Genomic DNA, 16,090 nt, shown 5'->3' on the forward strand with positions numbered 1-16,090 from the left:
ATGGATAACAACTTCTTTATTTACTGTAATGGTAACGTTTTGGAATAGATCCTTATACTGTTGTCAACCTTGCTTCTATACCGAAACATCACCTTCAGTCAACTTCTAAGTATTGCCTATCAAACAATTGGTCTTGATCTATCATTCATTTTGGTTCAAGTTCAATTTTTGATCATTTGAGTGGCAAATAATACAAATTTAAAAACATTCTTACCTAAGAAATGACTTATTAAAATGATTGATAATGCCTCTTGCCTGTATCTGATCTGTTTTATTAGACATTAATTTACATTAATAGCAAGTACCCATGAATTTAAAGGCTCACATATTCCTTAAGCATGTTAAGCTGCCATATCCCCATCTTCCCGAGGCAAGTGAGTTAACTGACTATAAAAGTCCAGGTTCCACCCTTGCCGAACTAGGCTGGTATTATGGAGTTACATTTTGGCTGGACTAACGAGTCTATGCATAGTCCAATCAAAATCACGCACTGAAATCGAAATCCGGTTCTTAAAGTGTCATGCAGATTTCAGTCGACTGCAGGATTTGCAAAGCATGTTCACCGCTAACTCGTTGTCAACAGATATTTTCTAAATGTTTTCATGCTTTTAATCAAGGTGATCACGTGATTTGATGCACTTCGCGTTGTAAGACTCGTTTTATCACAATATAGATCTTGATTATCAATCAGATCGTCTTGACTGGGCGCCACCGTTTTGTTTGAATCAAATGCAAGTGATACGAGAGGTTGAATCTGATTGGTCAATAGGAGAGGCATAGAAAGGACATAACTCGTAATAGCCACTGGTGGCGCTACGATAGAGCCCAGGAATTCCAGCCTACCCCGGTAGTTCGGCAAGGGTGGAAACTTGACTTTTAAAGTCAGTTAACTCTCTTGCCTCGGGAAGATGCCATATCCCCATCTCCTCATAATAATGACTGTCAAGCTGAAATATTTCTGAGGCATTCAGTGTTCCCACTGGCTTTTGAAACTGCTTGTCCTGGTGTCTGGCAACTCTAAAAATTACCAGTCCCCTCTAATTTTTGTCAGTCCCAACTTTCAACAAATGAAAAAATGTATGAAAATTACCTGGTTTTAATTCCTTCAACATCATGTTCAATGCAATGACTTCCTGTTTGCAGTAACTTAGTTAGATCTACAGGTCATTCACACAAAGTCCAGTCATAAATTTCTCCTTTTTAACAATATTTTTACTCTAAGTCACTAAAAATACAAATTTAACCTGGAAGCAATGCAAAATGTTATTTCCTTGCACTAAATTTGACAAGGGGAAACCCTGATGGTGACAGACAAGCTGACTTCATTCGAAAAATATACTTATATGAATATTGCTAATGTTTTGTTCAACAACAAAGATTTATAAGGTACTCTATTTGCCGGTCCATAGGGACCGGCCGTCACATGAATTACCAGTCCAAGCCTAATTTTACCGGTAAAAAACTGGTAATTACCGGTAGACGGGAACACTGGGCATTGTTATCCCAAGAATTATAATGGAAGGTGTTTATGCTATATACAGGGGAACAGTTATGGCACAGGTGACAATTTTTACACCTTGATCAATAATGTTTTCTATAGATGATAGGGCAGTGGGGTAGCCTAGTGGTTAGGGGTACAATGTGTGAAGCCCATTTCTGGTGTCCCCCGCCATGATATTGCTTGAATGTTACTAAGAGCAATCTAAAACCATACTCACTCACTCACTCTATAAATTTCAAGTTAAGTTAATATATTTTATGCAGTCCGCAACTTTAGATATATAACACTAAAATGTACCAGACATGATGCTAAGTGTCAAGTTTTTAGCTCGTAGACTCAAAAGTTTGGGGCACAGACTGTTTATATCCAACAATTGTGACAGTGTTAGTTTTCACTTGTAACCATGGTAACTTGGGCTTGAGGATGTGGCACATGATCCCACTAGTGGTAGGACAGTAGGGACAATTAATCCGTGGCAGATGACAGTTATAGGATACTGTTAACATGGTTTTTCAATAGGATTAACCAAGATTTGATTGATAGTTAGTAACAGCTGAACAATCTTTAATAAATGGACATGAAATAAATGAATAAACGTTCTAGAGTTAATAACTTTTGTTCAAATAATATTTTTGTATTTCGCAGTTTAAGTTAAATTAAGTAATTGAAGTGTTCTGGTCCGCCAGTAAGCTGTCCAGCACAGAAGATCTGAATGAGCTAACGTATTCGACGTAATAAGAGCCCTGCTCTAATAAGCGCCCACGCTGACATTAGCAAAGACATTGGCTAGTGAACAATCCCAATTAGCACCCCTTCCGATTGATCAATGTACACAAAACTTATTTATTTGCGTATAATATGCGCTCATGTGTTATATGCACTCTTAATTATGGGCAATTAAATTCTGGAAAAATATATCTGTCGTACATAAACATTTCAGCATTAACCACGAAATTTATCTTTCAACTTTTTTTCACCAAAATAATATTCAAATATTTCTAATTTTGAGAGTGCACTGGGTGCTTATCACGTCAAATACGGTAATAGTTATAGCATGGTCTGTTCTCCTTTAGTTGACGTGTACTACTTCTCCGAACCTTTGAAGGGATAACGGCATCATAAGTAGACTGAATGCATTGAAATAAATGTTTAGGAATCTAACGCTCAGAAAGCACAAGGCCGGATGTTGGCAGGATTTGTGTCCAACTAACCCTTATTTTTCTACACAGCAATGATCTTTGAACACAGTGAATACCTCCAAGCTTTATGTACCATACCACATCATTAATCCCTGGGTTGTATGTAATTTATCATATTTTCTCGGGCTTGACTGTGGATGCTTCAAGATTATTACGTTTTACAGCAATATTTATGTAAAATCATGACACAGTCTAGTGGTCAGCAAGTGTTTTGGTTCTACTTGAGTATGTTTGTTTCTATGATTAGTAAACCAAGATAAAGTGTGTCTGAGACTGAAAGTGTGACAAACAGTATGTTGTATGTTGTAAGTTGTCATGTTGTTTCAGTTCCTGTGAAGAACCTATCAGGAACATTTTGACTGTACTGGTAAACAGCTTGGGAAGACAGCAGATCATTGCGACACTTCAGAGCAACAACATTGACGCCAACAAGTTCATGTGAGTCTTCAGTGCCCTGTGTCAGCTAACCAGCATTGTATCTAACAGGAACAATAGTATTCCATCGCAGTGGGGTTCTGGGATGTCGGGGACAGAATAGTAAGGACAAAAGTAGTTACAGGCCCGTTAAGATCTGTGGTAGTGAAGGTCTTCTGCAACCCATGCTTGCCGTAAAAGGCGACTGTGCTTGTCGTAAGATGCGACTAACGGGATCGGATGGTCAGGTTCGCTGACTCGGTTGATGCATGCATCGTGTCCCAATTGTGTGGATCAATACTCATGATGTCAATCACTGGATTGTCTGGTCCAGACTCGATTATTTACAGACCACTGTCATATAGCTGGAATATTGCTGAGTGTGGCGTTAAACAACAAACTAACACCCAAACAAAATAGTAGTTACATTGTCACAGGGATTCCTGGTAAGAATAGGGCCCCATGCAGCACCACATATTTGTCACAAGAGCAATAGTTACATCGTCAAATGAGTCTCTGAAGTTCACAGGGATTCCTGGGTCAGAATAGTTGTCACTATCCCACAACTAAAAGCTGACCACTGAGGATTCGGTGGTTACAATCAATAACAAGATGTGACTTGATGTTTGTGTTGGGTGTTGCCCAGAGGATTTGGATGGCTTCTGATGCTGTCAACCACTGGTTTGCCTGTCCTAAATTTGATTATGTACAGGCTGCTGTGATATTGCTCTTCAACAATGATTAGAGAATTCAATATCCTCATCTAAGACATGTTGTAGCTGATTTCAATGTTATACTACTTGTGTTTAGTTATCTTTTGGGTGTGTCTAGGACCTGCATCACTTGGGTCTTTCATGCCACTTGAAGCTGACATGCAGTGATATAACTAAATTACTGTTCGAAGCGGTGGCTTGCTGTAAGAGGCGACTATGCTTGTCGTATGAGCCAACTAACGGGATGGCATGGTCAGACCTGCTGACTTGGTTGATGCATGTCATCGTATTCCAATTGTATAGATCGATGCTCATGATATCAGTCACTGGATTGTCTATTAGAGACACAATTATTTACAGACCTCCGTCATATAGCAAGAATATTGCTGAGTGCAGCGTTAAGCAACAAACAAAAAATCAAAGCAGTGTGAAATTTTTTATGTGAAGTTGAATACAAGTGAGTTTGATGTAATGTTCTGGAATATGTATCAACCTTACATGATAGATAATCAATCCTGCAGGCCAATCTGAAGTTTCTTACATCTGTAATCTTATTACTTGCTTACACTATGCAGAGTTACGTCTCTTGGGCATGCCAGAAATCTCTGATTCTGGGTTTGAATCCTGATTCAATCCTGACTGAATCCTGACTTTCGTCTCACATCAAGCTGACACGCTGTGATATAACTGGAATACTGTTCCAAGCAGTGTTAAACCCAACTCACTCACTCATGCTTACCTTTCCAGCCCTGCTGAAGGTGCCCAGCAGCCCGGAGTCAACCCAAATCTTCAGCCACTCAATCCTGCAGGCCAACCACAGACTGGTGATCAACAGCCTGTAAACAACCAGGGGCAGCCTGCAGGAGTGAACCAGTCCGGTCAGAACCTTGGTGGACAGCCACAACTGCAGAATCCTGCAGACCAACAACCACCCCAGAATCCTGCCGATCCACAACAGCAACAGAACGCTGGCCAACAACCACCCCAGAATGCTGCCGATCCACAACAGCAACAGAACGTTGGACAACAACCACCCCAGAATCCTGCCGATCCACAACAGCAACAGAACGTTGGACAACAACCACCCCAGAATCCTGCCGATCCACAACAGCAACAGAACGTTGGACAACAACCACCCCAGAATCCTGCCGATCCACAACAGCAACAGAACGCTGGCCAACAACCACCCCAGAATCCTGCCGATCAACCTCAGCAGGGGCTCAATGTTGTTCCGCAGCCCAATGTGAATCAAGAGGAAAATCCAGGTCAGCAGAATGTAGTTGGGGTAGAAGGGAAGGGTGGTGTCTCAGAGCATGAAGCAGGTGTGTCTGCTGGTGTAAATAGTAGTGCCATGCATGAACAGGGTAATAGGGAGGTGCCAAGTAGTGAAGGAAAGGCTGATAGTAAAGCAGTTGCAAAGGAGTCAAATGTAACCACCACCACCATCACAACAACCAGTGGAGAGCCAGAGAGGAAAGAAACCAGTAAGACTGGAGAAACGAAAAGTGGAGGTCTTTTGAAAGGGCTGTTGGCAAATGCGAGGGGGCTAGAAACAGATGTCAAAGGTTCAGCAGGGAAAGTAGACAGGACTGAAACTACCAAAGCTGGAGAAGCCCCGACAACAAATGGTACACCCAAAGAAGGGCCAGTGGCAGACGGCAAAGAACCTGCAGCAGATGTCACAGGGTCTGCTGAGGAACTCAAGGACACTGAAACAACCAAGTCTGGCACAAATGGTACTTCCAAAATAGTAGCAGACGGCGAAAAACCTGCAGCTGACGACAAAGAAACTGGAGATAAAGACAAGAAAACAAGATATAATTTTAAAGAAGGTCAAGGCCCAGTAGAGAACTTTAAAGGCAAAGAAGGCTTCGAAGTTCTTGATGAGTTTGGAAAAGAGCTGAAGAGACTCAATAAGTCGAAGCATGGTAAGCTAGATGGGACTCTAACAGATATTATCATTGCCCCCGTGAGGTTACCGCTTGTTCAAGTTAGGTAATAGTGACCAGGATAGGATGGATTATGATCACTAATGTAGTATACATGTCACATTCATTGAGTACACTGATTACAGATGAGTTACAATCAGATAATGACATTTAGCATCATCGCTCAAAGATCATGGAACTGAAAACATCCTTCATCATGTAAGTAACATTAAACAGATATCGTTGGCAGTTTTGAACTAGTTTATGATAAATCCACATCCTATCCTGGTGTTGTGAAACGTTTGGCACCTCCCTTTTGCAGTTAACTAACTGTGGTTCTGCTTGTAGTGTCACAAGCTGTTTCTCAGCTTATTTTAGAGCATTTCTGATGCATGCTATTTTCTTATGCTTTTGAGTAAGAATGTTGCAGGTGAGTATATTTTATCGTCATATCTGGAAATGGGGATGATTTGTATCCATAATCAAAAGGTATATGTCGTTATTGTGACGTGGTCAACATGTTTGATCAACAAATTGCAATATGTTATAGGATTTAATATAGGGAAGGATAACTGCATTTAGATAGCTAGGTACAGTGCCAGGGTGCCATTGTACAAAGCGATCTTAGCGCCAAGGTGATTGTAACTCCCATACCTTGACATAGACTACGACAGTCGTAGCGCTGAGGTTGTTTTGTACCACTGCACCCTGGTCTTCTTACCGCCTCCGTGGTCTTGTGGTAGAGCGTCCGCCCGGAGAGCGGAAGGTCTGGGGTTCGATCCCCAGCCGCGTCATACCAAAAGACGTTAAAAGATGGTACTTGTTGTTAACCTGTCTGGCGCTCGGCATTAAGGGGCTAAAACAAGGACTGGTCGGCTCGGAGTCAGTATACTGTGTCTGAGTGGGATATTAATGTTAAACTGCGGCATGGTATCTCAGTGAGCTAGCACTATAAATCGGCATCAGTCCGGACTAGTACAAGCAGCCACACAAACACACACGTACATGCACGTTGCTATATAAGTGCAATAATCTTGGACGCGACATTAAACCCAATTTCACCTCACCTCACCCTGGTCTTCTTCTTCCAACGGTTCATTATCCACCCTTATTAGTGTCTAGGTCCTTTACCCTTGAGTCTTTATCATGTTTATCATCCACCCTTATTAGTGTCTAGGTCCTTTACCCTTGAGTCTTTATCATGTTTATCATCCACCCTTATTAATGTCTATGTCCTTTACCCTTGAGTCTTTATCATGTTTATCATCCACCCTTATTAGTGTCTAGGTCCTTTGACCCTTGAGTCTTTATCATGTTTATCATCCACCCTTATTAGTGTCTAGGTCCTTTGACCCTTGAGTCTTTATCATGTTTATCATCCACCCTTATTAGTGTCTAGGTCCTTTACCCTTGAGTCTTTATCATGTTTATCATCCACCCTTATTAATGTCTATGTCCTTTACCCTTGAGTCTTTATCATGTTTATCATCCACCCTTATTAGTGTCTAGGTCCTTTACCCTTGAGTCTTTATCATGTTTATCATCCACCCTTATTAATGTCTATGTCCTTTACCAATGAGATTTTATCATGTTTATCATCCACCCTTATTAATGTCTATGTCCTTTACCCTTGAGTCTTTATCATGTTTATCATCCACCCTTATTAATGTCTAGGTCCTTTACCAATGAGATTTTATCTTGTTTTTCATCTACCCTTATTAGTGTCTATGTCCTTTACCAATGAGATTTTATCTTGTTTTTCATCTACCCACGTTGATGACTATGTCCTTGGTCCTTATGAATTTATCATATTTCCTTATAAATGTCTGTTATTGACCCTCCTGACTTAATCATCCACTATGAAAGACTATCATCTTAGGCTGAATGGAAGTCAGGACGGGTATTAAGTCTACTACTCGGCCCTGTTCATCTACGCACACAACAGATGCCCCTCAGGCAACGTTTCATGTTGCACGTCCAACATGTACCATTCTAGTTGTTTGTTGGTACCTTTATCTCTTAATACAAGTATTATAAGGACTGGTAACTTCCTGATAGGCCAAGTACCGGTAACCTTTTAAGTTAAGAAACTTGTGACCTGATTAAAAAAGAAATTTATCAGGTTATGGACAACTGAATATCATTACATAAAGACTGAAAGTATAGGAATCCATGGCTATGTATTGATATTGCTTCAACAATCATCTAGTGGAGGTTACTGTTTCACCATTCACCAGTGATCTAGGATTTTTACTGTGTGAAGTTACCCGTGGAGATCCCGGTTAGAATAGGCCTTCAGCAACCCATGCTTGCTGTAAAAGGCAACTATGCTTGTCGTAAGAGGCAATTAACGAGATTGTGTGGTCAGGCATGCTGACTTGGTTGATGCATGTCATCTTATCCAAATTGCGTGGATCAATGCTCATGACTTCAATCACTGGATTGTCTGGTCCGGACTCGATTATTTACAGACCGCCATCATATAGCTGGAATATTGTTGAGTGTGGCTTTACACAACTAACAACCATCCAAACAAAAGTGTGTGAAGTGTTCCTGCTTGTATGACAATATTTTCTGTTCAAGTTTCAGGTAAGATGGTTGGTTCAATTGTTGCAGCCAGGTTTTTACTCTGTTGTTATGCTTATTGATGTTCAGCATCTGTTTATTGCATTATGGGAATTCAAGGGTTTTTTCTCGAAACAAATGACCTTACCCCATTATAAAATTCTTTTGTCTTCAATATTTTTCTAGAAATCTCTTATTATTTTGAAACAAAACTTGAAATCTCAATGACATTTATTGGAAATAATCTCTGTTATATATCTTAAGTATGAACCTGTCTGAGACCTTCATACTATGGAACCCTGTTTAAGATCTGGGGCGGAATTGGTCTTCAGCAACCCATGCTTGCAGTAAGAGGCGACTATGTTGTAAGAGGCGACTAACAGGATCAGGTGGTCAAGCCCGCTAACTTGGGTGATACATGTCATCGTATCCCATGCATTGATTGATGCTCATGATGTGAATCATGGTCCAGACTCAATTATTTACAGACCGCTGTGACATAGCTGGAATATTGCTGAGTGCCACTTTAAACAACAAAAACACAAACAAACAAACAAAATCATCGTCAGGATAAGGAGATCCTAGGCATGTGTAGGAAGGACAATTCTCCAATTTACCTGATTCTATGCCTCTAGGCAGCATCTGACAACCCGTCATGGGTGGCCATGCCAGGTGAAGTCTATGCTAACTTCAACTGCTCAATCTAAATGTAGGCAGCATGCTTTCTTGAACCCATCTTCCTGAATCAAGGGAGTTAAGTGATTGTAAAAGGTCAGTTTCCACCCTTGCCGAACTATGCTGGAATTTCTGGGCTTGGTTGAAGTGGCACCAGTGGCTGTTACAAGTTACGTCCATTCTATGTCCCTCCTATTGACTAATCAGATTCCACCTCTCATTTCACTTGCTTTTGCTTCTAACAAAATGGCGGCGTCCAGTCTGATCGAAGCCCTGAAGATCTGGGTTAGAATAGGTCTTCAACAACCCATTCTTGCCGTAAAGGCGACTAACGGGATCGGGTGATCAGGCTCCCTGACTTGGTTGATGCATGTCATCGATCCCAATTGTGTGGATTGATGCACATGATATCAATCACTGGATTGTCTGGTCCAGACTTGATTATTTACAGACCGCCAACATATAGCTGGAATATTGCTGAGTGCGGCGTAAAACAACAAACCATCCAATCAAACCAACGATAGTGAAGATCTATTTTGTAATAAAATGGGTCTTACCTCGCAAAGTGCATCAAATAACATGAGCACCTTGATTAAAAACATCAAAAAATTTGGAAAATATCTGTCACCGCCCATTTGACGGAACACATGCTCTGCAAATACTGCAATTGAACCGGATGTCGATTTCGTTACGTAATTTTGAGTATGCATAGACTCTGTAGTCCAGCCAAAACATAATTCCATGATTGCAGCCTAGTTTGGCAAGAGTGGAAACTAGACTTTTATAGTCAGATATCCCCCTGACCCAGGGGAAGATGTCTTGAACCAGACGTCTGCTTTCAACTGCAATTCAGCTTCATTTTCCAGTGATCATCATCAGTTATAATCTATAGTCAATCAGTTCCCTGTGCTAAAGTAGGGATGAATTAATGTGCTGGATTATATTTTTATACTGAAAGTCAACCTATCATCTTATTTTATATGTAAGGCCGTATATGAACATTCTCAACAACTAGTCACCACTTTCATTTAACATGTTTAAGATTAAGATTATCAACATGTTTTTTTTTATGTTATTGTTTGTTTTATTTGATTAATGGCCAATTATTTGGAACCATTTATTTATCATGGTTATGACAACAATAACTCATCCTCAGAATTATTATGTTCTTGTTCAAAATCTATGTGCTTATTTTGTACACCTGTTTTTTTTGTGCACTTATTTTGATGCTTCAGTGTGTAAATAGTATATTGATTGGGGTATGCAATCTTCTCGTAACAGCTAAGCTTAGGTCTTTTATCTGACCAATCAGAGCGTTGCTTTTCAGATTGGGAAAGTTACTGTTGGAATGTGTTTTCTAATCATGCAACCTAAAAAAAATTAACACTGGGTTTCCGAAGGACAGCTTCGAACTTTTCCACTGATTCAGAATAATAGACATCATCTATTTTTCGCTTCAATGCAATTAGACACATTTGGAACGAAAGATTTTCAATAGCTTGTGGGAAGTCCTGCCACACAATCTCTGTCATATATATTACATGAAGCGATACGATGTACTTTCATGAAAGTATAAATTTTACATAAGCTGACCCCATTCTACAGAATCTTTTTTCTTGCTCTTATCTTATCTTATTCGACATTCCAAAAATCTCCAAATTTTGAATCAAGAACTTTGTCAAAATATCTTTCAAGTGTAGTCTGCAGTAGAAGTCACCATTTTGAAACTAGTGCTGTGGAGCTCGAGAAAGCTCCTTTCTGATTGGCAAATGTTGAGCTCTCTGTGAGTCACTTCATTTGTTGGTCAAAGTCCGCGAAAAGGTCATATTGAAGTGACCTGTAATGGAATGTCCTCAGTGTCTGTTTAGCGATAGTGAGAACTAAAATATGATTTTAATGAGGTTTTTTTTCTTCTTTTTCTTAACATAGCCTATCACATAGATATAGTGCTACAATTAGACACTGATACTGCTATCAACTCCAGAAATCCAAAGACTTTACAAATCATTTTGTTATTTATGAAAATTATGTGACTCTTTTAGGTTGTATTTTGGTACAACTGTTGTTTATCTGAACTGAAGGTTGTGATCCCGAGTCATGTGCTGATGAAAGTCGGTCATTGTCCAGGGGTTTAGATTACCATCATAACACAGGTGGCCCGGTCTAAGCCGATGCAATTCGCTATTTGTCTCACCTGCATCACTTTGGGCTTTCCTGCCATGTTAAGCTGACACTGTGATACAACAAAATATTGTTAAAAAACCCAGATTCATTTACTGACTCTATCGCTAATCCAGATAAGCTACATCTTCCCGAGACAAGAGTGTCCACTAGCCTTTTTATCAAAGTTTTGCCACATCAAGCCCAACTTTCCTGTGCTAAATATGATTGGACTATTGCGCATATTGATAGTCCTGTCAGAGAACGTTTAAAACAAATCAACATCCAAGACTGTACACCTTTGTATGAAAGTGATTTACCGCTGCCTGTCTTTGTTGGTGTCTTTTTAATCTTTTAAGCTCTCCGACAATTGCCTATGTTTTTGGGTCAGGGATGAAATTGCGAATGTTTTTGTAATCTGATCGACAAGGTCGTCACCTGTGGTAGTAACCATCTTTGTGAAGCTATGCGAGATAAGAACAGCAATCTAAATGGATATCGCGTTTACAATACAAGGGGCACAACTCGCGAGGTGGCACCAGGGTTGAGCCAAGAAAAGTCTCCTTGACGTGGCAAGGGTAGAAACTAGGGTTGGTGTAGGTTAGTGGATACGCTTGCCTCAGGAAGATGGATAGGCTAAAGAGCCCCACGATTCTGATATCCTCTGTCTCAAACATCTGGAGTTGACTGTATTGTACTGTGGGAGTATTTGTTCTTCAATTTATAGTACTCTAACACCTAGCCTAAATGTTTTAACTTTGTTGGAATCAGTGTTGATACTGTGTTTGGAAAGCTTCATCAGATATTGTTGTAGAAGATAATGTTTTCCAAGACATGATAGAACGACCTTGCTATAAGTTGACGTAATGCTGAAAGTAAGATTGTAATTGTGACAAATGTTATATGTGGAATAACATTTTCTTAGTAAAGGACAGTTTCTCATACTTTTTGGGGTTGAGTCCCATCTGGGATTTGAACCCACACTGCCAGAGTGAGGCACCTAATCGCTCAGCACACAAAGTCAGCGATCAAACCCACTCAGCCACCGAGGCTTCCACAAGAATGAAACTCTGACAACTGGTAGTCTAGATCACATACTTTTTGTACCCCTCTGGTTACAAGATTGTAATTGACAAGTTAGTTTAACCTTGGAAACTGATGAACGTGAATCAGTGATGGTCTGTTTCTGAAATGATCTCTGTTTGTGTTCCAGGTGACAAAGATGCTGCTAATCAGGTAAGACATGATTATATTCCAGACTGTTATAAAGGGAGTTGCTCAACATGCTAATGTGGCAGTTCCTCATGCTGTTGATCGGATAGGACATGATTCTGTTACAAATGGAGTTGATTATTGTTCAGGGTTTGGATTGACTTCAAAAGGTCTTGAATATTTAGGTCTGTCTTGAAAGTGCTTCAACTTTGACCTTGAAGAGGTTTTGAAAATTGATAATGTGCCCTGAGAAGACGGAAGGTTTTTATATATATACATTTTTTTCAAAAACTCATATTCTTTACAAACCTTGACTTATATATACCTGTTGATAAATAAATACCTTGCTCATTTCAACCTACCCAATCAACCTGGTATCGCCCAGGAAGCTCACTTGAACCCTGCTGACCCATTGCATGATGGGAGAGGCCAGGCAATTCCATTGCTCGCTGGTGATGGTGACAACATAGTCTTTGATAATGAAGAGGTAGATGACAAGGCGGCTCAAGGTCTTGATGGCCTAGAGGAGGTATTGTTACTATGGTTACTGTAGCCTTGTCTGCATATTGGGCTTTAACCTTGCTTTGCTGTAATGGAGGCAATCCATCTAATACACAGATCATTATGGACTAGTGGTTTATCTTGGTTATGAGAGGCAGTTGGGTAGCCTGGTGGTTAAAGCGTTCGCTCGTCACGCCAAAGGCGATTCCCCACATGGGTACAATGTGTGAAGCCCATTTCTGGTGTCCCCAGCCGTGATGTTGCTGGAATATTGCGGCGTAAAATCACACTCACTCACTCACTCACTCATGGTATGTAACATTGGGGGTCCAGATCAGCTGCATGTTTGCATAAAATATGTAAAATATATCACCATTACCCAGTTAATTTGAGTTGAACAATTTTAAAAACAACACCCTGTGTATTCCTGTATTGCAATGTATACTGTATTGCTTTGCACATCTTTATTTACTGATCGAGTCCAGCATCACACGTACATTAACTCTGCTGCAGGGAATAATGCATAAACGAGGCACCATCTCCTGCTTGTTGTTAATGAGACAAACTATCACTGTTATGCAAATTAGAATTCACCTGAAACAGCATTTCAATTAGAATTATTTAAAAAAATGTCTACTGGTTGGTGTAGAACCCAGTAGGCTGGACCCAAAGAAAACTATCAATATCCAGTGTGAGTGTTAACATGTGAATAAATACTCAGTGCCGAAAAACAATTATCTGGAGCCCTGAGGGATGTCATGTAATGAATAGACTATTATCTGGAGCCCTGAGCATGCTGAGGGATGTCATGTAATGAATAGACTATTATCTGGAGCCCTAAGGGATGTCATGTAATGCAAAGACTATTATCTGGAGCCCTGGGGGATGTCATGTAATGCAAAGACTATTATCTGGAGCCCTGAGGGATGTCATGTAATGCAAAGACTATTATCTGGAGCCCTGAGGGATGTCATGTAATGAATAGACTATTATCTGGAGCCCTGAGGAATGTCATGTAATGTAATGAATAGACTATTATCTGGAGCCCTGAGGAATGTCATGTAATGCAAAGACTATTATCTGGAGCCCTGAGGGATGTCATGTAATGCAAAGACTATTATCTGGAGTCCTGAAGGATGTCATGTAATGAATAGACTATTATCTGGAGCCCTGAGGGATGTCATGTAATGAATAGACTATTATCTGGAGCCCTGAGGAATGTCATGTAATGCAAAGACTATTATCTGGAGCCCTGAAGGATGTCATGTAATGAATAGACTATTATCTGGAGCCCTGAGGGATGTCATGTAATGAATAGACTATTATCTGGAGCCCTGAGGGATGTCATGTAATGCAAAGACTATTATCTAGAGCCCTGAGGGATGTCATGTAATGAATAGACTATTATCTGGAGCCCTGGGGGATGTCATGTAATGCAAAGACTATTATCTGGAGCCCTGAGGGATGTCATGTAATGCAAAGACTATTATCTGGAGCCCTGAGGGATGTCATGTAATGAATAGACTATTATCTGGAGCCCTGGGGGATGTCATGTAATGCAAAGACTATTATCTGGTGCCCTGAGGGATGTCATGTAATGCAAAGACTATTATCTGGAGCCCTGAGGGATGTCATGTAATGTCTACCACGTGATACAATGCAAATGGCAATACTAGAAAGATATCATGATACTTTATTCGAGTGAATTCTCAATGTGCCAGGCAGAAACCACTGCTGTCAACCAGTTGTCATTTCCCTCACATGACTGGTTAATTTAGGCTTGTTCAAGCATTGTTGTCTTATCACATTAGTATTTTGTTTTATAATTGGCAGTGATTGCAAAACTTGGTAAATATTACTCTTTGAAAATCAGTTCAGCATTAAGATTAATTGTGTAACGTATCATCAGGTTTAAATTCACAATGCATTGATATACAACTCAAAAGAAGTTAAGGAACACTGATTCTTTCATAGTACTATAGTTAATTTGTCTTTGAATAACAGATTTACTGCAGTAATATGAAAGCAGTGTGGTCCTTAACTTCTTTTGAGTAGTATACATCAGTGAACCATGACACCCTATAACTAGATATTTGGAGAAAGCAACTAGTCCTTCCAGACTTAAGGCTGGGTCTAATGATGAAGAGCACTTCCTGCATCATCACTAATCATGCAGGTTGTTTTTTTCCAATATTGGCCAAAATAAGAATTTGTGAGTTAAATGTGGTTACCTGTTCCTGATCACATGAAGAGGGAGGAGGGTAGAAGCTACACCCTGGATTTCACAAATGTGTGTTTGTTTCCAGTCTGTCGGTGTCTCATACAACATGGTGTAAATAGATGTGCAGAATTAAACTTGCAGGCCCAAGAAAGTATATGTCAATGTTTCATAATGGCTTAAAATGAAAAATGCAAGAAATGTTTATTCATGGTGATGTATTTGATCAAAGTTGTGTTTTGAACCTTAAGTTTGCAGTGATTGTTTTCAGCCTAGTAACATTTTGATAACGTTTGTAATTTGGGTCAAATTCAGTTTTTAAGTGTATCAGAGCTCCAGATAAGCTGCATATCTGCGTAAAATACGCATCAGAATTTTGATAACGTTTGTAATTTGGGTCAAATTCAGTTTTTAAGTGTATCAGAGCTCCAGATAAGCTGCATATCTGCGTAAAATACGCATCAGAAATGCAGAAATACGCAGTAAAATAAAATCCAAGCGTATCAAATACACAACGAACATTACAGATACGCTACAAAAATAAAACTTGTGCGTATCATCAAAATGTTGTGAAGTAACCTTGCGTATTCGACTAGCAAATCAGCAACATATTTTGAAATTATAAACGGGCATTCCGTCAACCTTGCCAAACTCCACGATGACAGTTACATCATGATCACTTGCCATCACACTTTCTTGTGGAAGTATCTTGGTATTTTTGAGTCCTATAAAGCTTTCGAACCCACACGACACCAGTTTGCAGGGACTAGATGAATAGTGTTTTTAAATATTTAACTTAAACACCAACATGTGTAAAAACTAGTGGGTAACAGAATTTGAATACCCAGATAGAATTACTGATACCCAATGATTTTAAAATGCATGGGTAAAATACCCACAACACCAAAAGCTTATCTGGAGCTCTGTGTTTACTTTCTTTTGCTCGGTAGTTTACGTGACACAATACAGATTTAATAAACAGCTTTCACAAATGAACTTTATCA

General features: G+C 39.8%; 1 protein-coding gene across 5 annotated transcripts in view; it reads left to right on the top strand.

The window, feature by feature from the left end:
- Positions 1 to 16,090, top strand: part of LOC124142395 (RNA polymerase II degradation factor 1-like) — a 34,023-nt gene that overhangs the window by 6,065 nt on the left and 11,868 nt on the right. For 2 of the 5 annotated variants that reach the window (XM_046510840.2, XM_046510841.2), the window contains exons 4-7: positions 3,028 to 3,138; positions 4,575 to 5,755; positions 12,369 to 12,391; positions 12,753 to 12,896. In XM_046510840.2, the coding sequence (XP_046366796.2) occupies positions 3,028 to 3,138; positions 4,575 to 5,755; positions 12,369 to 12,391; positions 12,753 to 12,896 (1,459 nt within the window). The remainder of the gene's footprint in view (positions 1 to 3,027; positions 3,139 to 4,574; positions 5,756 to 12,368; positions 12,392 to 12,752; positions 12,897 to 16,090) is intronic. The other 3 variants (XM_046510842.2, XM_046510843.2, XM_046510844.2) reach the window with 2 other exon arrangements.

This window comes from Haliotis rufescens, unplaced genomic scaffold (genome assembly GCF_023055435.1).
Source record: "Haliotis rufescens isolate VD_foot unplaced genomic scaffold, xgHalRufe1.0.p SCAF_1, whole genome shotgun sequence".
NCBI lineage: Eukaryota > Metazoa > Mollusca > Gastropoda > Lepetellida > Haliotidae > Haliotis > Haliotis rufescens.